The 25,215-nt window shown below is 54.9% G+C and overlaps 1 protein-coding gene across 8 annotated transcripts in view; it reads right to left on the reverse strand.

The window, feature by feature from the left end:
- LOC136114522 (E3 ubiquitin-protein ligase NEDD4-like) overlaps positions 1-25,215 on the reverse strand; it is a 123,405-nt gene that overhangs the window by 47,014 nt on the left and 51,176 nt on the right. For 2 of the 8 annotated variants that reach the window (XM_065859892.2, XM_065859890.2), the window contains exons 4-5: positions 24,452-24,490; positions 22,823-22,876 (exon numbers count right to left, since the gene is read on the reverse strand). In XM_065859892.2, coding sequence (XP_065715964.1) covers positions 22,823-22,876; positions 24,452-24,490 — 93 coding nt within the window. Of the gene's footprint in view, positions 1-18,866; positions 20,236-20,808; positions 20,920-22,822; positions 22,877-24,451; positions 24,491-25,215 lie in introns of those variants that run through there. The other 6 variants (XM_071801663.1, XM_071801662.1, XM_065859887.2 and 3 more) reach the window with 4 other exon arrangements.

Here is a 25,215-nt window from a genome sequence, read left to right on the forward strand (position 1 = left end):
GCATTTAGTTACTCCAAACGCACTGCTCATGGTGTATCTCAAGACTTCTCTTCCATGTCAATGAACGTGTTGAGGCAGCACCACAAACACCCCCACTCTGTTACGGCATCGGTGCCGTGAAACACCGCGACTCAGGTACTCACACCAACAGCTGCAGCCAGCTCTTTACCAAGTAAACACAAGAAAGTCATTTAGATAAAGGACGGACTGATGCCAGAGTTGCAGTACACGCACTGAAATCCCCTTTTACAGCCATTCCAACGAGCATTTGGTGCCAAACGCAGCCCACGTCACCCCCCATCCCAGGCTTTCTTGTTGCCCCGGCACCGCAGGATCCTGCGCCTCCCGTGGTGCTCGCGTGACCTGGACCCAGAAATGAAGCTGGCTGTAGGACCAGAACCGCGACTGCTGGCCTGGTTCACTGAGGCCGCTCTCCGGACGGCAGGACGGCGTGCGGAGCCACGACGGCGTGCGGAGCCACGACAGACGGCTCCGAGCGCTCCTGCGGCACGGCGCGCTGGGCCTGGGAACCGGCAGCACCCGCAAACCGCTGCAGCCGCGCCTGGAACCGGAGTAGCGTCAGGGAAGATGCAAACCGAAATAAAGGGCACAAGTGCAGCAGAACGAGCAGGTGTGCTGGAGCCCCGAGGCGCGTCCTGCTCCGCCGTGGTTACACCGGCCCCGTTCCGCGGCCCTGCCGAGCACCGCGCCGGGCAGCAACGCCACCCACCCACGGCCCCTTGGCACTTCCAGTTGATCATGATGTTCCCAGCTTCCCGACCTAAACCTTGGTGTGTACTATTTCTGTGTGCCGATTAAACAGATGCCACATTCCAACCCAGATATCGCTTCATTCCAGAGCTGGCTGACACAATCTGGACAATAACTTGTACTATTTTTTTAATCCTTTCAGTTTCTGCTTAAAGTAAAATACTCAAAGTCCTTGCTGTTCTCAGACCGCAAATGCCCGGCACCGCATTTCAGCACACGACTGTGGGCATGAGTTATCGGGGCCTGGACAGTGCAGGGCTGATGGCAGGAACGGTCTGATGACGTCAGAGCCCACCGTATATTTACATTTATTCTAAATAAACTAAAGCTATGTTATTTCCAAGTTTTTGACATCACTGAAGCAGCAGCGGGCAGTGCGGCCGTGCGCAGGACGCTCGCGTGTGCGAGACCCTCGCGCGAGCAGTGCAGTGGCTCTGGATGCCAGCACAGGAACTGGGTAATACAACACACAGCAGGTTGGTATGACCGCCTTGGATCCCGTGTCTTGCAGGTGCCTGTGGGTTCGATCTTTATTTTCTGTTCTTTGGCTGCTCGTGTTTCTTGTTGCCTGGCACGGCACCCGGGGGCTCCGACCGGCACGGCACCCGGGGGCTCCGACCGGCACGGCACCCGGGGGCTCCGACCGGCACGGCACCCGGGGGCTCCGACCCGCACGGCACCCGGGGGCTACGACCCGCACGGCACCCGGGGGCTACGACCCGCACGGCACCCGGGGGCTCCACCCGCACGGCACCCGGGGGCTCCGACCGGCATGGCACCCGGGGGCTCCACCCGCACGGCACCCGGGGGCTCCGACCGGCATGGCACCCGGGGGCTCCGACCCGCACGGCACCCGGGGGCTCCGACCGGCATGGCACCCGGGGGCTCCACCCGCACGGCACCCGGGGGCTACGACCCGCACGGCACCCGGGGGCTCCACCCGCACGGCACCCGGGGGCTCCACCCGCACGGCACCCGGGGGCTCCACCCGCACGGCACCCGGGGGCTCCGACCCGCACGGCACCCGGGGGCTACGACCCGCACGGCACCCGGGGGCTCCACCCACACGGCACCCGGGGGCTCCACCCGCACGGCACCCGGGGGCTCCGACCCGCACGGCACCCGGGGGCTCCGACCGGCATGGCACCCGGGGGCTCCACCCGCACGGCACCCGGGGGCTCCGACCGGCATGGCACCCGGGGGCTCCGACCCGCACGGCACCCGGGGGCTCCCCCCGCAGCCGCGCCGCAAAGGGCGATCGGCACGTTTGGGAACATGCAGCCCAGCTTGGGGCTGACGGGTTGGAAAAGCCGACGACACCGTTTAAACTGAGAAACTGGCAAAATAAACCCACCTGGCAAAGCAAAACACGGGACTGTAAAGAGGCGATTACCACCACTGCGCAAATTCAGCACCCACATAGAATACCAAGTGTAAAATTCAGCAAGAATTAAGCAAATTTGACTTGCGTATAACTTCAGTCCTTCAGTGCTTCCTGGTTCCCAAGCACCTCTAAAATCCCTGGTTTCCACTTGACAACAATGGCAACTCGCTGTACTTGTGCAACCTGGCACAAAGGGCTTCTCTCGTCTATTGTTAACCAAAACATTTTTAACCAGTTGGGGTTTGAATGGTCGTAGCTTAAAATCTGAGCTGAAATTAAACAGGATTTGCACTTGAGAGTGATATATACGGAAACAAAAAGTTGCCCTCTTCTGAATTTGCAAACATTTAACCGCAAAAGTTGTATTTAAGACAAGAACGCAAAGATCACTTGTACGGCAGTCCCTGAAATCGCTGTTATTCTGCGCATCGCAAACACGATCACCCCGATCTGTCTGACAGAACCCTGGACTCTGGGTGCAGTTAACGAGGAACCCCACATACCGCTCTAATTAGCTAATTTGTCTAACTGTACTCGCAGTCTCTTCTCCTTACACAATCATGATGAAAACAGCTTAAAGTAAGAGTGTTGCTGACTCTGCGTTTCAGAGCAGATGAAGCCCTTCCCTCCCTGCAGACCCATCCCTGCACCAGGCTTCTGTTCCAACGGCTCCGTCACAACAGCCAGGCTGGGCTTTGCCGCACGACTCACGCTTTACTGCTGCGCTCCCGGCACGGCAAACTAGGAGCTGAAAGCAACAGGAGGAACAGTCAACGCTAAAATTATCGGATTAGACATCATTCACTAGAACTAATTATAGTTTATTACTAACGGAGTGAATTATTAGAACTTCCATTTAAAGGTGGTGTTTTAAACTGCATCCCAAATACTGAAAGAACAGATAAATATTCCTAATCCCAAAGAGAAGCACAGAACCGCGGCATCCTCGGAACCACGGCATCCTCAGAACTGCGGCACCGCGGCATCCTCGGAACCATGGCACCGCGGCACCCTCAGAACCGCAGCATTCTCAGAACCGCGGCACCACAACACCCTCAGAACCGCGGCACCACAACACCCTCAGAACCGCGGCACCCTCAGACCGCGGCACCCTCAGAACCGCGGCAGCGGCTCCGGCGGGACGCGCGGGACCTGCTCTTCTTACCGCGGCTGCTGCCCAGGAGCCCTTCCACAGCAAACCCGGCACCCCAAACACCCCTGTTCCCCCCAAAGTCCCCTCCAGATGTCCCCTGATCCCCCCCAAAATCCCCTCCGGATGGCACCAACCTGGCTGCACCAGACATGAACTGGGCAGAACAGGCACTGTGCGAGAGGGGCAGCTGGGTACGCATATATATACATACATATATATATGCCCTTTCATCCTCAGTTCCCGGTTTCCTCTCCGCAGTGCCTGCTGCAGCGTGCTGCTGGCGGCGCTCAGCACACCGCGCTCTCAATCAGCTCCGTTTCCTGACCAACGCCAGGTGACGTGGCAGCCCAGAGGATTCACTGACCTGCTGCTTCTGTCAGGCTCGTTCAGTACACAAATACTATCTCCCATTTTCCAACCAGCCTACCCGAATGCTGAATTTGTAATTTTGAACCTGTTTTTTTCATGGTTTCCTTTTGTGACATAAAAGATCCAACATTTCTATTAGAAAATCAATGTGTTTCAGGAATTCTTTCTAGAGAGCAAAATATTTTAGAAAAAATCTTTTATGTTGCAAACTTCACTTTCGTTGAACGCGTACGTTTTTTTGGCCTAGTATGTAATATTTCAAATTCATTTTTACGACCAGCTCCACCGATAGACTCCACACGAAATGCGGATGTGGTGACAGATGTTACTGGCCAGCAGTAATAGGAAGCCATCCAGAGTTCACGTGTAAGGCGCACCACGTAACCACCACATACAACAACCAACCGGTGGCTGTGCTGGTTTGCCCTGTTCCAGATCTCTAAGGCCAGGTAAGCAAAATACAAAGCCGGGTTTATTTTGTAAACAGTTAGCTGGTGTTATTCATCTGTACCCAAATAAATAAATCCTGGTCAGGGACACTTCACACAAGAGCAGTGTCGGTTCTGTGTCACTTTCCAGAACCCTCTCTTTCCCAGCACGGAGTGAAGTCTGTGTGGGGACACGCTGTGATGACAATGCCCTCCGAGCACAGGCTGTCCCGGTGCAAGGCCTGGGGACAGCCTGGAGCAGGCCAGCGAAGCCGCCGGCACCGCGTCGGTGGGTGGGACAGGTGACAGGAGCCGCTGCAGCGCCTCCCCGGGCCCACGCACTCAGCAGAGGCTCCTGAGCTGTGCCAAGACGCAGTCACGTACACGCACACACGGGGCTTCGGCAATCAGGCCAGAAACAAAAGGCACCGTGTCTGAGCTGCAGTTTCAGAGACGGGCAGCAGTGCCCCAGAACCGCCCCAGCTGAGCGAGCAGTGTATTTCCTATGGAGCACGGACAACCGCGACAACGAGAGCCTTACTGAAAGGGATTAAGCAAGCCACAGTACACAAGCATAGACCAGTTAAATTCTAAAATACCCCTCTGCGCTGGCCCTGCTTACTCAAACACACTCCAAACCAGCGGGCACTGCTGCCAAATCCGCCGCGCTCCTGGAGCGTGAGTCACCGCCACGGCAGCGCTGCGCAGCGCCCGAGCGAGACAGCACGCCACAGACCGGCTCCATTCATTACGATAAAATGGCTTCCTCTTTAGATCCCCATCATAATTAAAAGTATGACACACAGGAGTGCTGGAAACACTTCCATTTCCCTGCTCTAACACGGGTACCAGTTATTAAAGGCTGTATCTCTGACGTACAAGGGCGCATACCTGCTATTATTAGGGCCACCGCATTACCAACGGCCTCTGCAAAGACCAGAGTCCATCTTCTTCAGACACCGGGCAGACCGAGCCAGGGGAAGCGCAGGAGTGGCCTGGCAGAGGAGCTGGTGGCCCAGAGACCCCTAAACCGGGCCCGAGCTGTGAGGGGACGTGGGAAACAGAACAGAACCGCTGTGCACCACTGGAGCAACAGGCACGAGGGCTGGAACAAGTCCATGTGCTCGAGAGCTTCTGCCCCTTGTTCCATAACATACGAAGGAATCGTTGGCAAAACAAACATGAAATAATCCTCTTATGAAGTTTCACTACAACTCTTCAAAGGAACAGGAGGCACAGTGAGAAGACAACACCGAAACAAACTACAGATTCACAAAGTGGTAGTCAGGTAAGCACCACGAAGTCCCAAAATATTCCGAATACTGGGCACAAGCTGATTTCACTCGCATCCCAAGAGCTGAAATCACACCAGTGACGAATTAAAATGAAAAGTGGTGAGTTTATGGCTTCTCATTCAGAGGAGGTGCCTGTGCACAGCACCTCAGCCCTCTCCCCGTCCTACCGCTGTTCCTTCCAGCGCTCCCCGGACAGCTCTAAGGATTTCTACCAAGTGCCCTCAAAGCTGCACGTGCTGCCTGCACCGCTTTCCCTACGTGCTGCCTGCACCGCTTTCCCTACCTGCTGCCTGCACCGCTTTCCCTACGTGCTGCCTGCACCGCTTTCCCTACCTGCTGCCTGCACCGCTTTCCCTACCTGCTGCCTGCACCGCTTTCCCTACGTGCTGCCTGCACCGCTTTCCCTACCTGCTGCCTGCACCGCTTTCCCTACCTGCTGCCTGCACCGCTTTCCCTACCTGCTGCCTGCACCGCTTTCCCTACCTGCTGCCTGCACCGCTTTCCCTACCTGCTGCCTGCACCGCTTTCCCTACCTGCTGCCTGCACCGCTTTCCCTACCTGCTGCCTGCACCGCTTTCCCTACCTGCTGCCTGCACCGCTTTCCCTACCTGCTGCCTGCACCGCTTTCCCTACCTGCTGCCTGCACCGCTTTCCCTACCTGCTGCCTGCACCGCTTTCCCTACGTGCTGCCTGCACCGCTTTCCCTACGTGCTGCCTGCACCGCTTTCCCTACCTGCTGCCTGCACCGCTTTCCCTACCTGCTGCCTGCACCGCTTTCCCTACCTGCTGCCTGCACCGCTTTCCCTACCTGCTGCCTGCACCGCTTTCCCTACCTGCTGCCTGCACCGCTTTCCCTACCTGCTGCCTGCACCGCTTTCCCTACGTGCTGCCTGCACCGCTTTCCCTACCTGCTGCCTGCACCGCTTTCCCTACCTGCTGCCTGCACCGCTTTCCCTACCTGCTGCCTGCACCGCTTTCCCTACCTGCTGCCTGCACCGCTTTCCCTACCTGCTGCCTGCACCGCTTTCCCTACCTGCTGCCTGCACCGCTTTCCCTACCTGCTGCCTGCACCGCTTTCCCTACCTGCTGCCTGCACCGCTTTCCCTACCTGCTGCCTGCACCGCTTTCCCTACCTGCTGCCTGCACCGCTTTCCCTATGTGCTGCCACTGGTACGGGCAGAAGAGGGAAAAGCATTCTTCATGCTGTGAATAAGGCTGAGACTGCACAGAAGGCAGGATTTATTTGCTCTCCCAAGTGATTCCAGTGCTCATAACAAATCCTGCAGAACTGCAGCAACTGAAATTTGAAAGATATAAGAGCTCAAGATGCAGAATATATGCAGCTCTTGAAGCCATGATGAAAGATCAGCAACAGGACAGCAAAACCCATTAAAAACGGACATCACCGCCTGCTGCCACGTTCGGGTCACATCCTGCTCCCCGCAGAAGGCGGCTGGGGCACGGGTCACAGGGGCTCAGAGCCCCCTGCCTTTCAAATGCGCCGAGACTGGGGCTTCGACGGCAATCGAACACAGACAACACTGAAAGAATCCAGACGCCTTCTCTCAAATTGGCCAAGAATAGAGCTGCTGGTTTTATAAAGAGCTCACAAATAGAGGGATTAACAGGCATTACTTCCGTAGGCATAACGTATGTATATTCTGCATACACGCGGTGTACTTGGAAGTTTTCTAACTACTGACGGTTCTCTCTACAGCTCTTCTTCCGCAATTTCTGGGCAAATATACTGGCTTTCCCCATATATATTAGAACAATTTTCAAGCAAAGAACTCTGCAGCAAAGGACCATTTCAACAGCGTAAAAAAAGTTCCTGAAGAATGATAATACTTTTAGTCATTCACCACGCATACCATTGCACTGACGTACCGTTCCTCTCTTACCGAACGGTGTTCCTGAGCGTTCTCCTCAATGCGCACACCACCGCACTCATTTCAAAACAGCAGTAGAACACAGCACGCCGTGCCCAGGCGAAAGCAGAGTGCCCGCTCCCGCCCTCCCAGCTCCGCTCCCCACGCCGTGTGGGGCAGGAGCCACGGGCGACCCACACGCTGCGGAACTCCCGCGACCCGGCCACATAGCACAACCTGCTGGAATGACCGGGGACGGCTCTGAGAGCCGCCCAACGCTCCTCTGACCCCCCGTGAACCCTGCGTCAAACACTTGGCTGCAGGGGCAGACAACAACAACTCCGGTTCATCCGGGCTGCGAGTCCCACCAGCGCATGGGCCGTGTCCAGCTCCCGAATTCAGCTCCCCCAGCCCGGCCAGAGCTCCCTGGCAGGCACAGCCCCGAGGGGCAGCTGCGTTAGCGCCAGCCTACAAAAGGGCACTTGAGCCGGCCTTAGCAAAACCGCACGTCAGGCTTTGTTTAAAAACGACACGCCAGAGCTCCTGCAGCACTCGGTTGCCCCTAAATGATGCGAGTGCCCCGCAGACTGCCAGGGCCAAAGGGAGCAGAAGGAACACCGCGCCCCTTCTCCAGGGTTCCGCTCTATTCCACCAGGACCCACCGACGTGTGTGTCTCGGACCGTGATGCAGGGCTCTAGGTCTGTGCCTGATGGGAGAACCCGAGACCGAGCTTTAACTAAAGACAACAGCCACAAAGGAAACAAGAGCTGTGAAACTATCGGGGCAAAGCAGTAAGGTAGCATGCTGACATCTGTTCAGGCAAAGTCTTCTGAAGGTACCGACTATTTTATTCTAAACATCTGATCTGAGTAGCACTTATGTTCAAAAAGGCGTTAGACTTGGCAATATTTGACATAATAGTTTTGCTTTAATGATTTTCCTAATGTTAAAGAAAAAAACCACCCAAAACCTAAAACCAACCAACCAACCAAAGCAACCCACCAGCAGCAGCACTGTGAGAACTCTAACGGGTGGGTTTACTGACGGAAGAACGCGCGAGAGCTGCTGCTTGTGGGGACACCGAGGGACAGGCGCCATGAACCGACCCGGGGGAAACGCAAACCGACCCGGGGGAAACGCAAACCGCCTGCTCCGGGAAACGCAAACTGACCCGGGGGAAACGCAAACCGACCCGGGGGAAACGCAAACCGACCCGGGGGAAACGCAAACCGCCCGCTCCGGGGAAACGCGAATGCTGGTTAGTGGACAGCTAACTCGTCCGCTTCAACTCTTTAAATGAATCATCATTTACACCAATACATGTTCAACCACAAAGAATCTCGAGACCTGCTGAATTTTTAGAATAATGTGAATTTTTGTTTAGTTAGCCCTTGAAGAAAAGGATAGCTACCACTTCATGTAGATCAGTCACTAATATTCACTGCAAGGTCTTTATGGTGGGTAATTATCCATTTAAATTTCAGTCAGTAATAAAAACCCAAACAAACAAACCACAGTAGGGTAACTGGTAATATAATCTCATGGTGACAAATAAAGAACACAGAGTAAAACCTTAAGAAGTTTGTTTCATGTTGCACGCGTTTGTTTACAATCAACTACCAATCTATTCTGTTCGTATCATGAAACCCCGCACAATGACTCGATGTTTGTACATTTAAAATTTGATTATAACTAAAAGCAGGAAGGCCAGAGCTCCAGAAACATTTGCTGCAAACGTTTGGTCAGGAACGCTAATCCCGGTGAAGTTCAGGGACGTAACAGAAGGCGAGGGAGCGCTCCCTCCAGCTCCGGGCTCACACGCTCTGCCGCGGGCCGGGAAGGGAACGCCGCACATCAGCCCATGGAGAATGGAGCTGGCGCTGCAAACCGACGGCTCCGCATTCCTTCTGCCCCTCTTCCCACATCTGCCTGGGCTGGCACCTGGCACCAGAACCCAGCTGCTGTCCCCGCCCGGCCAGCGCTGCCAAACCCGCTGCTGCACAGCAGAGCAGCCCCAGAGCAGCAGGGACACGCGGGGACACCATGGGGACAGCAGCGCGGTGACACCGCCCAGCCCAGCTCCTGCTCTGCGCAGCGCCAGCAGGGCACGGCCAGCGAAGGCTGACCCTGCCTGATGTACGCGGAGCCACGCACAGGGAACGACCGTCCTCAGCGCACTCTGTGCGCTCATCTACCGAGCCCTCCCCACACAGACAACTCCACTTACAGTTCAGATTTGGCTTGGTTTTTTTCCTTTACTCCCTGCATGATAACACTATCTAGAGCAGGAGACAGCAAACAATCTGCAGCGTGCTGCCAATACATGAACAAACCAAAGTAATTTTTTACTTTAAAATATGTGAGAATTTAAAATTCTTTCCGTGACTCAGATAGATTGATAATCTCAGAAGCTGACAGGCATAACCCTGAGGAGTCGAGGACCTGCTACTGCTTCTGGAGATGTTAGAAATTTCTGCCTGCTCATCTGTCAATAGAGAACAGACTGAAATACACAGTAAAGCGAGACCCACAGACAGGTGGCAAACTGCGCAGCACAGGTTTGCTCCAGCAGGTACGTGCCAACACAGAGCGACGTTCAAGTACAGACCGTCACACGGTGAAAGTGGTCTCCGAGCAGCTTCTGCTTCCCTTAGAGCTATCACACAGAAGACCAGACTTCCTACAGCTAAACGTAAGAGCAGAGCAGCAAGGGGAAGCTCCTGAGTGCAGCTCCAATCACAATGAAGTCAAGGTTTGGCCACACACCTTCAAATTGTGCAAACCAGCCCCAATCTCATATTGCCATTTGAGGTTCAGTGAGCCGCCTGTGGCCGGGGCTCAGCCAGTGATGCCAGGGCTCAGCCAGCACGGCTGGGGCTCAGCCAGTGATGCCGGGGCTCAGCCAGTGATGCCAGGGCTCAGCCAGCGCGGCTGGGGCTCAGCCAGTGATGCCGGGGCTCAGCCAGTGATGCCAGGGCTCAGCCAGCACGGCTGGGGCTCAGCCAGTGATGCCGGGGCTCAGCCAGTGATGCCAGGGCTCAGCCAGCGCGGCTGGGGCTCAGCCAGTGATGCCGGGGCTCAGCCAGTGATGCCGGGGCTCAGCCAGTGATGCCGGGGCTCAGCCAGTGATGCCAGGGCTCAGCCAGTGATGCCGGGGCTCAGCCAGTGATGCCGGGGCTCAGCCAGTGATGCCGGGGCTCAGCCAGTGATGCCAGGGCTCAGCCAGCGCGGCTGGGGCTCAGCCAGTGATGCCGGGGCTCAGCCAGTGATGCCGGGGCTCAGCCAGTGATGCTGGGGCTCAGCCAGCGCGGCCGGGGCTCAGCCAGCGCGGTCGAGGCTCAGCCAGGGATGCCAGGGCTCAGCCAGTGCGGCCGGGGCTCAGCCAGTGATGCTGGGGCTCAGCCAGTGATGCTGGGGCTCAGCCAGTGCGGCCGGGGCTCAGCCAGCGCGGTCGAGGCTCAGCCAGCGCAGTCGTGGCTCAGCCAGTGATACCGGGGCTCAGCCAGCGCGGCCGGGGCTCAGCCAGTGATGCCGGGGCTCAGCCAGCGATGCTGGGGCTTGGCCGGGGCTCAGCCCTCACAAGCTATGGGGTCACACTCGGCTCCTCACTGGGGCAGCTCCAGCTGCCTCCCCAGCTCTGCTGCAGCTCCCCAGCCCCAGCCCCAGCTCGGGGCAGTGCACAGAGCCGCCACAGCAGGAGCTGGGAAAGCCCAGAGTGCCACAAGTGCTGCCAACTACAGAAATAAAGAAAATCTGTCACAGTTACGCTGCAGCTTGATCGGCATGCCTTGCAGAGTATCTCTTGCAATCCCACACCTTAAAATGTCCAACACGAAAAGAACCCTTTGTGAATGTGTCTGGGGCTGGAAGCCGTGTTCCTGAGCTCTGAAGAGCTGAGTGTGAGCAGCGCGCTGCTAAGGAGCCGGATCCCGAACACCGCGCCATCCCTGCAGCAGGTTCAGTTCACTGTTTGCCATAAGCCAGGGCGCTGGCGAGCACTGCGATAGAGCTGCTAAAAATAATAGAGCGTCGGCAGCACAGAGCTGCAGCCGCCCCGCGCCCACCTCTGGAGAGCACAGCACTCCAGGTCCTGAGCAGCTTAACACGGCAGCACAGAGCTGCAGCCACCCCGCGCCCGCTTCTGGAGAGCACAGCACTCCAGGTCCTGAGCAGCTTAACACAGCAGCACAGAGCTGCAGCCGCCCCGCGCCAGCTTCTGGAGAGCACGGCGCTCCGGGTCCTGAGCAGCTTAACACGGCAGCACAGAGCTGCAGCCGCCCCGCGCCCGCCTCTGGAGAGCACAGCACTCCAGGTCCTGAGCAGCTTAACACGGCAGCACAGAGCTGCAGCCGCCCCGCGCCCGCCTCTGGAGAGCACGGCGCTCCGGGTCCTGAGCAGCTTAACACGGCAGCACAGAGCTGCAGCCGCCCCGCGCCCGCCTCTGGAGAGCACAGCACTCCAGGTCCTGAGCAGCTTAACACAGCAGCACAGAGCTGCAGCCGCCCCGCGCCCGCCTCTGGAGAGCACGGCGCTCCGGGTCCTGAGCAGCTTAACACGGCAGCACAGAGCTGCAGCCGCCCCGCGCCCGCCTCTGGAGAGCACAGCACTCCAGGTCCTGAGCAGCTTAACACAGCAGCACAGAGCTGCAGCCGCCCCGCGCCCGCCTCTGGAGAGCACAGCACTCCAGGTCCTGAGCAGCTTAACACAGCAGCACAGAGCTGCAGCCGCCCCGCGCCCGCCTCTGGAGAGCACGGCACTCCAGGTCCTGAGCAGCTTAACACGGCAGCACAGAGCTGCAGCCGCCCCGCGCCCGCCTCTGGAGAGCACAGCACTCCAGGTCCTGAGCAGCTTAACACGGCAGCACAGAGCTGCAGCCGCCCCGCGCCCGCTTCTGGAGAGCACAGCACTCCAGGTCCTGAGCAGCTTAACACAGCAGCACAGAGCTGCAGCCGCCCCGCGCCCGCCTCTGGAGAGCACAGCACTCCAGGTCCTGAGCAGCTTAACACAGCAGCACAGAGCTGCAGCCGCCCCGCGCCCGCCTCTGGAGAGCACGGCACTCCAGGTCCTGAGCAGCTTAACACGGCAGCACAGAGCTGCAGCCGCCCCGCGCCCGCCTCTGGAGAGCACAGCACTCCAGGTCCTGAGCAGCTTAACACGGCAGCACAGAGCTGCAGCCGCCCCGCGCCCGCCTCTGGAGAGCACGGCATTCCAGGTCCTGAGCAGCTTAACACGGCAGCACAGAGCTGCAGCCGCCCCGCGCCCGCCTCTGGAGAGCACAGCACTCCAGGTCCTGAGCAGCTTAACACGGCAGCACAGAGCTGCAGCCGCCCCGCGCCCACCTCCGGAGAGCACGGCGCTCCAGGTCCTGAGCAGCTTAACGCCAACGTCCCGCTCCACACCCGCGGAACTTGAGACAAATAAGTGCTTGTGGTTTTACAATATAAAACCAGGCCTGAGGCGGCTTTCAAATAACTAAATAGTTAGCGTGACTGTAATTTAAAGTCTTTACAACACTAAGTACTACAAGATAAATGTATTACTGCTAAAATGCACAAAACTTCAACTACGAGTTTTTCAGTACCCAGGATGCTATGTGCAGTGTCATGGATGCAGTTCTTGGCTTTCATAACAGTGTTTTAGATTTTATTTAGCAACGTGAACATATTTTAAATAACAGTGATTGACCACGATCCCTCACTGACGCTGCTCTTGCCACATCTCGGGCGCTGTGCCTTGTCCTTCCAGGACACGGAGTGCGAAGTTCTCAAGCACAAAAACACGCACAACACTATTTTAAACGCCCGCCTGAGGTCAAACCTGGGCAATAACTCTCTCAAGGAGGGCTGTTACCAGTCTCCAGTGCCTTGTTTGAAGGATTTTCATGGATTGCTCTCGATAATCACAGCATTTAAAATACCATCCTCCAGAGTTCGATGCTTTGTGTGTGCCCAGCAATCTGTTGAACACAAGTCAATGGCAAACAAGTAGGGTCCTGTTGCCTCATTTATTATCAACAGTGACTATATATTACACTTGGCCTTCAAAACAAACCAACCTCAGTCCACAGCAGGATTCAGAATATAGGACTTCAACACCAGACTGAAAGAGCGGTCACAACCATTCACAGCCGAACCTCTCTTCACTGGAGATAAAACCGCCACCTGATTGCAAAGCTGATATTCTCTGCTCTTTTCTAGAACACCTGGTGGCCCAGGAGGGTACGGTGTGTGCTGTGAGGTGTGTGCTGGCTTTAGTATCAGAGCATTTACATACAGCCAAGGTGAGGTCTTCCCTTTTATTTATTCACTCGTTTTGGAGACAGCAACCTGCATGGTCACAGTGCTCATTTCATTAATGGATGCTGGCTTTTGGAAGTTACAAATGCCATCCTGTTGTTGCTCCGCTGCATGGAGAGCGGTGTGCTGCAGTCAGTGACACTGCTGGCACAGGGGACAAGGCAGCGGGTCAGTGAGACCGTCAGCATCACCCAAACATGGGAGACAAAGCAGCGGGTCAGTGTGACCGTCAGCATCACCCAAACATGGGAGACAAGGCAGCAGGTCAGTGTGACCGTCAGCATCACCCAAACACGGGAGACACGGCAGCGGGTCAGTGCGACCGTCAGCATCACCCAAACACGGGAGACACGGCAGCAGGTCAGTGTGACCGTCAGCATCACCCAAACACGGGAGACACGGCAGCGGGTCAGTGTGACCGTCAGCATCACCCAAACACAGCAGACACGGCAGCGGGTCAGTGCGACCGTCAGCATCACCCAAACACGGGAGACACGGCAGCGGGTCAGTGTGACCGTCAGCATCACCCAAACACGGGAGACACGGCAGCGGGTCAGTGCGACCGTCAGCATCACCCAAACACGGGAGACATGGCAGCAGGTCAGTGTGACCGTCAGCATCACCCAAACACGGGAGACACGGCAGCGGGTCAGTGTGACCGTCAGCATCACCCAAACACAGCAGACACGGCAGCGGGTCAGTGTGACCGTCAGCATCACCCAAACACAGCAGACACGGCAGCGGGTCAGTGTGACCGTCAGCATCACCCAAACACGGGAGACACGGCAGCGGGTCAGTGTGACCGTCAGCATCACCCAAACACGGGAGACACGGCAGCGGGTCAGTGTGACCGTCAGCATCACCCAAACACGGGAGACACGGCAGCAGGTCAGTGTGACCGTCAGCATCACCCAAACACAGCAGACACGGCAGCGGGTCAGTGTGACCGTCAGCATCACCCAAACACAGCAGACGCGGCAGCGGGTCAGTGTGACCGTCAGCATCACCCAAACACAGCAGACACGGCAGCGGGTCAGTGCGACCGTCAGCATCACCCAAACACAGCAGACACGGCAGCAGGTCAGTGTGACCGTCAGCATCACCCAAACACAGCAGACACGGCAGCGGGTCAGTGTGACCGTCAGCATCACCCAAACACGGGAGACACGGCAGCGGGTCAGTGTGACCGTCAGCATCACCCAAACACGGGAGACACGGCAGCGGGTCAGTGTGACCGTCAGCATCACCCAAACACAGCAGACACGGCAGCGGGTCAGTGTGACCGTCAGCATCACCCAAACACGGGAGACACGGCAGCGGGTCAGTGCGACCGTCAGCATCACCCAAACACGGGAGACACGGCAGCGGGTCAGTGCGACCGTCAGCATCACCCAAACACGGGAGACACGGCAGCGGGTCAGTGTGACCGTCAGCATCACCCAAACACGGGAGACACGGCAGCGGGTCAGTGCGACCGTCAGCATCACCCAAACACGGGAGACACGGCAGCGGGTCAGTGTGACCGTCAGCATCACCCAAACACAGCAGACACGGCAGCGGGTCAGTGTGACCGTCAGCATCACCCAAACACGGGAGACACGGCAGCGGGTCAGTGCGACCGTCAGCATCACCCAAACACAGCAGACGCGGCAGCGGGTCAGTGCGACCGTCAGCATCACCCAAACACAGCAGACGCGGCAGCGGGTCAGTGCGACCGTCAGCATCACCCAAACACGGGAGACACGGCAGCGGGTCAGTGTGACCGTCAGCATCACCCAAACACAGCAGACACGGCAGCAGGTCAGTGCGACCGTCAGCATCACCCAAACACGGGAGACACGGCAGCGGGTCAGTGTGACCGTCAGCATCACCCAAACACGGGAGACACGGCAGCGGGTCAGTGCGACCGTCAGCATCACCCAAACACGGGAGACACGGCAGCGGGTCAGTGTGACCGTCAGCATCACCCAAACACGGGAGACACGGCAGCGGGTCAGTGTGACCGTCAGCATCACCCAAACACGGGAGACACGGTAGCGGGTCAGCGCGATCGCCTGTTAGCATCACCCGTCCAACACCAAAAGTACCAATAAAGCCAGTTTGAAGTGTCTGCTCTGGTAAGCACCATGAAGGTTGCGCGGATGGACAGACAGACAGCAGGGAAGGCTCTAATGCCAAGTGTGTTTTCACTCTGCATGTTTGATCTCAATGGAATGACTGCCGGTTCCAACACACTTCACCATCCAGATAAGAACAGGAGAGGCAGATAAACAGTTCTACACACATTCCTTAGGAACAGGATTTGTCCCAGTTCTATTTATTCTTTGGAGTTGTCAGACATTTATAGGTGGTTCAGAAGTTATAAGAGAAGCAATTAAGCCTCTTTCCCAATTCAGAAGCACCACATTTCCCAGCTCAAGTTGTAAAGAAGTATGCGCACGGGGGCTGGTTGAAGGGGATGCAAGCTGTTAAACAAGGACAGGCTGTGAGCGGCCACAGGGGCGGGCTAGAAGAGCAACACAGAGAGAAAACTGACATCTCTGTGCGGGCTGCGTTAACTAACCTGAAATTAACGAACTCTCGCAATGGCTGGTTGAACAACTGGGAAAAAAAGTCCCTTTTCAGTTTACTTCATCTTTAAAGCTTTCCATGAGCTGTCCTTGTGCCGACCAGTGCTGTGCACACAAACCATCTCCAGCGGGCGGGCTCGCGGCCGTGGTGCCACCGCCACCTGCTCCGGGCCCTGCGCAACGCGGAGCTCGGGCCCCCGTGACGCTGGCACCTCAGCAGCACCGGCGGATTCCCCGTACTTTCACCAAAATAGTTATTCTACAATTATTTCTAGGAAAGGAGAAGCAAAGCTGCGTTGTGAGAAACGCAGACTTGCAGAGCCAAGAGCTGCCATTTCTGGGGAACTAAGCCAGCCCTACTACCACAACATTTTGTTAGGGCACTTTGTATTTCTATCACAACAAAGATGCCTTTGTCAGGACTCCAACAGCTGTCCAATACATGAGATTTTTGAAGTGTTTCCCGCAAATACAGCTACGCACTCACAGACCCAAATTATAAACAGTGTGAGTATTTGTTACACGCCACGGTAGCCTATTGCATTACACATCCAATACCATAGTGGTCAAAAGAATCTGTAACAAGGCTTCCAAATGAAGTTTTTCACAACTGGACAGAAGTTCCTAGTTAATGTTTCCATCCCGCTCGCCCCACAGCGCTTGTCTGAAACAGCAGCTACTGCAGGGTCACGAACAGCGGGCAGAGCAGCGCTGCAGCCGCCGCTCGTGTCCGCGCTCCAGGCCAACCGCGCCGCAGCAGCTGCCGCGCCCGGCCCCGTGCCTGGGTCAGTCTAACACGCACAAGCCTCTTCCACAGGCTGACAACTACACAGCACGGCAGCTTTCCCCTCAGCTTCATGGAACAAATATTCCCGGCACAGCCTTGCTTAGCATCACAGGTCCTCCAGACAAACTTCTGTGGGATAGATTAAAAATGTACCTTACTAAAGAACGTGTTATATGTAGACAAAATAAAGCAGATCTTTCACCAAAATGCTTTCATTCCCCACGTGCTGTGGCATCTGGCCCAGCCAATCACCTCTACCCACAAGGTTTCTGGGCTTACTTCAAATATGAGAAACCACCACAAGATGCGTTTTCCATCTCAGTTAATCCCCTACTTCTGAAACTCTCTGCACCGCCATCGCTGTTCGCCGGCACCACGTGGGCCGAGCGCCCCGCGGCCGCCGTGCCCCGCCTGACCAAATCGATTTCACCGAGAGCGCGCAGGAACAACTCCCTACCCCTCCTCTGGAAACACCGCGGAATGGCCTGGGCACAGGAACGGGTCCTGCGCTGGAGACCAAAGAGGTGACGTCGGGTGCAGAGACCGGGCTGTGGGGCGAGGTTGGACACCCTCAGCTACCTGTGTAACGGGTGCTGCTCCTCCGTGAACCGCTGTTATTGGAAAGGAACAGCGTAAGAAACAGGAAAGGGAAAAAAAGACACTTCTTTTTCCCATTTCATTTTTAGTACGAGATTTAGATTTGTTTTAGGATGAGAACACGTAACATACTGCGCTGCATACATGAAAATCAAATGAAGACGATCATCCGTACAGTTTCTGCATTTCAGATTGTCCAGCTGAAACGTCCTCAGGCTGGCAGGAAAGACCCAACACGCTTCTTCACAAGGCTGCTGCCTTCCAGAGCCCGAAGCGAAACCCCTACTGCCCAGGGATTACTTCTGTGTCATTTGTTTCAAATACAGGTGTAGGGATGCTTTGTGATTTTCTACTCACAACGCCTACCGAAGAGCTAAAAAGAAGGTTCCACTGGATAACCTGGTGACTCCCAGCTCTGCCCAGAGAGCTGCTGTCTGCCTGTCCGTCCGTCTGTCCGTGCCGTGCTTCACGGAACCAACGCGCACAACACACAGGCAATCAACACCGACAAGCCCTCCTGGCGAGCCTGTTCCGCAGCTGGAGCCGCAGCGCTTGCCGTGCTATATACAGCAGCGCCGGGCGAGGAACCCAGTGGGCGGTGTTCAATTGCACTGCAAAGCTATTTAAGCAGATGACTAAGCCCCTAAGTTTCATTCCTACTCCGGCCTTATAAAAAGTGGCTTAAAACCATAAACCATCAATCTTCTCCCGTTATAACAAAGAAAAACCAGATTAATTTGTCATCCTAAAGCAAACTCACGGCAAATACAAACAAGACGCTTTACCAAGCTGTGCCAAGCCCGCGGCACACAAAAACGGGACACAGCTTTCATTTCCACAAGGAAAAAAATCATCATTATAAGATTTCTTTCCCAACTTGTTTGTACCTTATCTGTTAAGTCAATATCCTGACTGGAGTTACCGTAAGCTTTCTACAGCCTTAGCTACCATTGCATAGCATACACGTTTTAAAGCCGAGAAGAGGCACACGTGTGTACATTATACTCAGAAGGTGTGGAAGCATTTGTTTTAAAAACAGAGAGCAGGAAAAATTCACGCAGCAAGGTCTCAGCCAACTAAATTAACACAAACGCTTAATTTGCTGCTTGAATGTTTTGATTTTCAAAATCTTTCCAGCTGATGTAACACTGAATTAAGAAACGTGTGACATTAGGATCTCAAAATATTACACTGGATGTAATCATAACTGAGCGCAAAGTTCGGTCAGATTAGAAACAGAGATGATTGTGCCTGCCCCAGAGAAATGCAGAACGTTCTGGCGCTAACAATGGAAGTGGCGCAGCTGCGCGAGCCCAGACCCCTGGCCGTTGTGTCTCCCGTACTTACTGCGGCGCCGGGGGCTGCGGGGCCAGGGCTGCCACGCTCCTCCTGCCCCACCACCCGGCCCTGCTCTTCGGGGCCGCGGGTGACAAGGATTCTGAAGTGCTGCTGCCTCGTGTTTTGATCCGGCCTGATTTTAAACAGGCAGCCCTGCCCCTGAGGAATCCGCTCTACCGAGTCGCTCCTAGGCACTTCTGACCCGTTCCTGCAGTTTCCATGCGGTTCCGAATTCAACCCGTCATCCGCGGGGCTTGTTTCTCCGGTCGGGGGCTGGACAGGGTAGGAAGTGCTCCTTTCCAGCCGTATCCGCGGGTACCTGACCAACCTGTCCCCTTTCGTTCCAGTAAAACCAAAGTTATATTCTCCTCCTGCGCTCGAACCGCTTGTCTGCGGCTGCTGTAGCTGGAGAACAAACAACTTTTTCCCTGAATTTGCTGACATATCTGGCACGTGCTGCAGAGACCAACGCCGGGGCTCGGGGGTAGGAGCGTTGTTCTGAGCCTCGGCACCAAAGGGGAGCAGCGTCACCTGAGGCACATCTGCACTTGAAGCCCGATGCTGAATCCTCACACCGCTTACGTTTAAACCTGAAGCTGTTCCATTTGCCTCGTCTCCTCGGGCAGCTGATGAAGCATCCTCACTCTGGTTATTAGAAGGAATAGTACAAAATATTCTGTGATTACAGCAAACAGTTCCATTCATCTGTTGCCCTGACTCTTCCGTCAGCCTGGGTGCAGAGTTTTCAGGGGTCCCCTCTGGACTGCTGGGCTCCCCCAAGCCCGAGGCCTCACAAGGAGGTGGCTCCTCCGGAGACTCCAGCGCTGCGCACTCGTCGGCGCAGCCGTTCGCAGTCTTGCGCTGGAGGGAGATCTGCATCGACGAGCTCCTCGTGGGGCGCACATCCACGCTGTTGAGCAGCTGGGGAATAAACATGGATGTGCTCCTCTTCAAGGAGCCCACTTCTTGCAAATCGCCGCCGCCACCGTAATCCGCCCCGTGCCGGGAGAAAGCGTGCGGACTGTGTCTTCTCGGCAGAGTGTGGAATGCCATGAAGAAGTCATCTTCTCTCTCCTGGTCGAGGATCTCCGATTCGGGGGCCGTGTTGCTTCGCCCAGAGCCAAAATGAAACCGCAGCCGATGGGCCATGGTTTTACAGAGAGAAGAAAAGGAGAGGGAGAACAGCAACAATTCAGGCACTGCCAGAAGTTAAAAACCAAAGGCATAAACTCCAAGAAAAAGTGTCCCATCTGCCAAACCGTTAGCGCTGCAGCCCTGAGAGCGACAGATAGCAGAAATAGCCCAAGTGGCGAGCGGCATTCCAGGCATGGCTGGGGCTGAGCCGCGCGGCCGGGCAGGCCGGGCGGCGGGGCCGGTCACGAGGCCGGAGGGCTCCCCGCCGCAGCGGCCCCGGGGGCGCGCAGGGGGTGCCTGACACGGCACCTTCCAGCTGCTCCTTTTCCATCAGCGGCCGGCCCCAGCGGGAGAGCTGGCGCAGCTGCCCGGGCTCCGCTGCGCTATAAATCTGAACCGCCGCGCATTTGCATACGGCACCCCCGCAAAGACTCAACTGCCACAAAAGCGCCGCGATCCAGTGTTAGGAGTGTAACGCACTCACATGCAGAGGAGAAAATTATTTCAAGCTTAACGTTTTGGTGTGTGTTACAGCATCAAGCTATCATGGCAGAACACGAATAAATATAGCGCGGTTACGCTTTCAATTTTAACTCTGCTCATAACATGATTAAGCAATGAACTTCTTGCCTTTAAAAAGCCACAACTTTCCCTCTGTCCCTACAAACGCAATCTAACCTACACCGCCCTGCGCAGCCCCTTCTGATAACTAAAGATTAAAACAAAGCAATCATACATATGGCAAAGATTTCTCACACAAAAACACCAGCAGAAAAGTGCAAGAGGGCAGGAGCTACAGTTTGTTTTTCAGTTTTACCAGGCAGCAAAGACGAGCGAAAAGCGGAGACGGGTGTTGCATGTCGTTTTGCACCGGTTTGTCCCAACGGCGCTCAGAAACCCTGCCCGCTGCTGGCCAGGCTCCAGGGAAAGCTCAGCCCTCGCCAGAGCGCTCCTGCCAGCGCGGAGCACGGCGACGCTCCCAGAGCCACCGGAGCCGAGAGCAGGCAGGCAGGGCACACCACACACACCAGCACCCCAGCTCCGCGGCAGGGCAGGCAGGAGCGCGGCGGGCTCCGCACACACACGTGCGACGGGCGCTCACAGCAGCGCTGCTTCACGCGCGCTGGGAGAGGAACCGTTCACCATGCACTGGGGTGCACGGGCACTCGCTCCCCGGGAGAACCTGAGAGCCTACGCCTCCTCCACGGCTCGGAAAATCGGTAGGTGGAGCGTCAATACTTTATTCTACACATTTCAACCTCTGTTTGCAAGGAGCTTGTTTTCAAAAGACAGAAAATGACCAATCACAAGAGAAATGGAAGCTTAAAACCACAGCACTGCCAACAGATCACACAATCCCCAATTGTTTTAAGTGGACTATGAGCCAAGAACATGAAAAGCATGAATAGCTTCTACAGAGCAACAATACTGCATATGGACTTGTGGAAGCACAGGCGCTGATATTACTTTAGCTTATTCTTCAGATCAAACCTATTACCCAAGGCGCGGTCTCTCTGCACCAGAGATGCAGCCTGCATCCCGTCTCGCACGCTCTCTGTTTTGACTGGGGTGTAGAAAGGAAAGGGTGCACTGCAAACCAGAAAGTGCTTCGACAACTGGAGAACACCAAGAAGAAACAAAGTTCTTGGGATAAAAACCACGCAAGTATTGACAAAAGCATTTCTGAATAAAGCCAAAATAGCCAGTTCAATGCCTCCTCATTCAGCACACACAGCCTGACGGCCACGTGCCATGGGACCCGCTGCCTCGGCCCGGCAGAGCGCTCAGCACCATCGTTTTACGCCCATGAACACGTTCACAGATTTACTGATTTACTTCCTTCCTAAAGAAGGATACGATCATTTGGCTGTAAGTTGGGTTTGCTGTTCGGCTGGGGTTTTTTTCACCCAGAAGATGACAGCTTGTATGGTTTTCCTTGCTCTACATTTAACAGGAAGGCAGAGGAAAAGAATGGAGTTTTTGAAAGCAGATGTTTCCATACTGGGATTTTTGAATAAACTTCTCTACAACACTGATGCACAAAGCAAACGAGTTTAGCAGAGACTGCACCGTGCCCAACCAAGCAAACGTAATACTGATCTCCTAAACAACGAGATGGTGCTGCCATTTTCGAAAGTCAAACCCAGCAGAGTCACTCCCCCCTATGTCACTGCGCTGCCACACTGAACCCAGCACGTTCAGAATGACAGCAGCATTCACTGCACGTACGGCTGTGTGAAAATCCTCCCTATTAATCATAGCAAATGCAAGCAGCAGCCAGATGCTGGGAGACCTCTCCAGAAGAGCTACTGCATCAGACAAGCTAAGACTAAAAACGCCAACAGCGTGCTGGGCGTTAGGAGGCAGAGAACTGAAAACGTGACAGAGAGCATTATTCTGCCACCACCTCAACCCTCCATACAAGCACATGTTGAGCACCAGGCACAGCGCGGGTAAGCGCAGCCCAAAAAAGAATGCACGAGTATTAAAAACATGATCGGGGATGAAGCAGCTGCTTTTGAGTAACTAAAAAAGGTCGAGACTCCACCAGTTTGCACTGGAGAGGCCCAAGGAAGAACACGGTGAGGTTTTCGGTGCCCGGACACCCAGGTCGGAAGGACCGCTCTGGCCTGACCCAGCACGGTGCTGCTTTTGTGGAGCATGTTCTGACCATTAGTCCCAAATGCAGATGCTTTCTGTGCTTCTACCCACATTTCTTCGCACACTTGCGAACGCCAGACAAACGCAGCCCTTTGAGATGTGCTATATGTTCATCAGCTGGGTTACACGGACCTTGTGATGAGCGGAACACAAGCAAGACAAGCACTCACCAATCTGTTCTCATCAAACACTTCGAACAGGAGCCGATGGTTGGTTGGGTTCACCTAGGAGAGAATTCAAATAATGTCACTGCAGGTTCGTTAGCTTGATGACAACAAAACACTACTAGTTCACACAGTGACTAACCACGGCAAACAGAACAGGACTAACAGGTTTATGTAAATCCCTCCTTGTTCTTCCGCTGCAGCACTAGAACACTTGTTTGTAACCCCGGTGCAGCTGGACCAGCCCGGCGGTTCACACTGCAACTCATTCACGGTGTTCAACGCGAGCACACTCGTTACACGTGCCCCTGGAAAACCCCACACGAGCCTCCAACACGCGAAACCAGCAAACGCATCTCCAGAAAATCACCGGCATTGAGGTGAATTTAAACAGAAAGACAAACACTGAAGAGGAACAAAATAAACAGAGAACTCTCGAGGAAGACAGAACAGCCACTATTAACCAAGAAAAAGTTCTAGAGTATCTGATGTATTGTTCCAGAAAACTTCGTAATCCAGGTTACCAGGTCCAACTCGCTTAACTAAGCAAATGCAGAACCACCACTCCACAGCGGGCGGACGGTCCCGCGGGGCAGCAATGTACTGCCCAGCCTGGGGAACACCACACGGCTGCGACACACGAGGAACGCGTGCACCGTGTTCTATATTCACATTATTGGTTGGGATTTTTAACAGGTTTTAGAAGTATTTCTTTTATAGAAAAGCTATTCGGTACACATTTAAAAATATAATTCCACTTAAACCTGAGAAGACCTATGTACTAACAGTGATACTGGTGGGAATGGTCTGAGAGGTCCTGCCAGCCATGCAGCCGGGCACTGAGATCCCAACCCACCGTCTGGAGCGACGCACAGGGACACGTCCCCTCGAGCAGCCGGTTAAGATCACTGAAATGCCTCCTCACCTTTTGTGACAGCCACGGCTGCTCTGAAACTCAGCCATTCTTCCTTCCACAAATATGGGCAGCAACTAAATAACAAAGTTGGTATAGTCCTGCTCACTTATATTATGCTGGTTTGACAATCCCTATTTTAACCCCTCCTTTACACTTCCAAATATTTAAAATTATTTTCTTAGTGTGATAAAAATCACCTGGTTTCAGCTATCACTTGGTTTTCATTGTAAGCAAGATCTGGAAACACTAAAGTTAATTACAATAAAGGTCATATTTTGACCTTTAGCTAAGTTACATAAAGGCCAAGAGACATTCTTGTGTATCTTCCTTCCCTCCTGTTTTCTCTCCACGATAGCTCAGAACTCGCACAGCTCTTGGAAATAACGCTGACCGCCAGGCCCTGCGCGAGCACCTCACAGCCACGGGACGCGCGCTCTGCTGAGGACGCTGCCACGGGAAAACCATCTTGGACTTGTCAGACGAGTACATTCAACACTCCCTCCAGATAAAACCTCCAGTTGTGAAACTGCCCGTTTCTAGATTAACCTCAGGCCAACCTCTGCGGATCATTCCATCACTGCAGAAACCAAAGAGCAGCTACACCGGGACAAGTGGGTTTTCATGAAAACACAAAAAAGAAGCTTCTTCCCACCCTTCTAAAACGCCGTGTGCTCAACTGTACACATTAAAATAGTCATTGCAAGTAAAGAGAAACTTACTCGAAAATAAAATTCTTCATTCCATTTTGGATTCAGCGTCTGTAAAAGAAATAGATACGTTTACATGCCAGCATTTCCTTACGCTTACCAACATCACCAAACTGCGCATGCAAGTGACAGTGTTCTGGGAAAATGGGAGAAAAGACTATGTCAGAAATATCGCCATCAAATTACTTAGAAATGCTCTGTCCAGTAAACCGAACGCGGGTGGATATTGGACTCAGATGATCCTAAAATAGATGGGAAGTATAAATAGGACTCCATGAGTAAAAGGCAAATCACTGAGAACCTACAGAAATAAACCTGAAGACCCATTTCATTTTCAAGGTTCATTGAAACCCAGATGAAAGCAAAGGTATTTTTTCAAAACCCCCGTTCAACTTTAGGGCCACACAAACACAGACAGATTTACACTGTAACTCAAACAGAAAGAAGAACAACGGGAAAGGTTGTTTCCTCCGCACAGGCACGAGGACAGAAGGGAACGGCAGCGCCCGCAGGCCCGTGTGCCGGCTGCCAGGAGGGAGCTGCGAGGAGCGGAGCTGCGAGGAGCGGAGCTGCCAGGAGCGGAGCTGCGAGGAGGGAGCTGCCAGGAGCGGAGCTGCCAGGAGCGGAGCTGCGAGGAGGGAGCTGCCAGGAGCGGAGCTGCAAGGAGCGGAGCTGCGCGGGGCGCCCACAGCTGCGCCCCAGCTCCTCGGAAGAAGCTGCTGCTCGTGTGCCCCTCTGTCATCAGCCACGGCTCTCGGTGGCCAGAGAGCTTCGTG

Source organism: Patagioenas fasciata, chromosome W (assembly GCF_037038585.1).
Source record: "Patagioenas fasciata isolate bPatFas1 chromosome W, bPatFas1.hap1, whole genome shotgun sequence".
NCBI lineage: Eukaryota > Metazoa > Chordata > Aves > Columbiformes > Columbidae > Patagioenas > Patagioenas fasciata.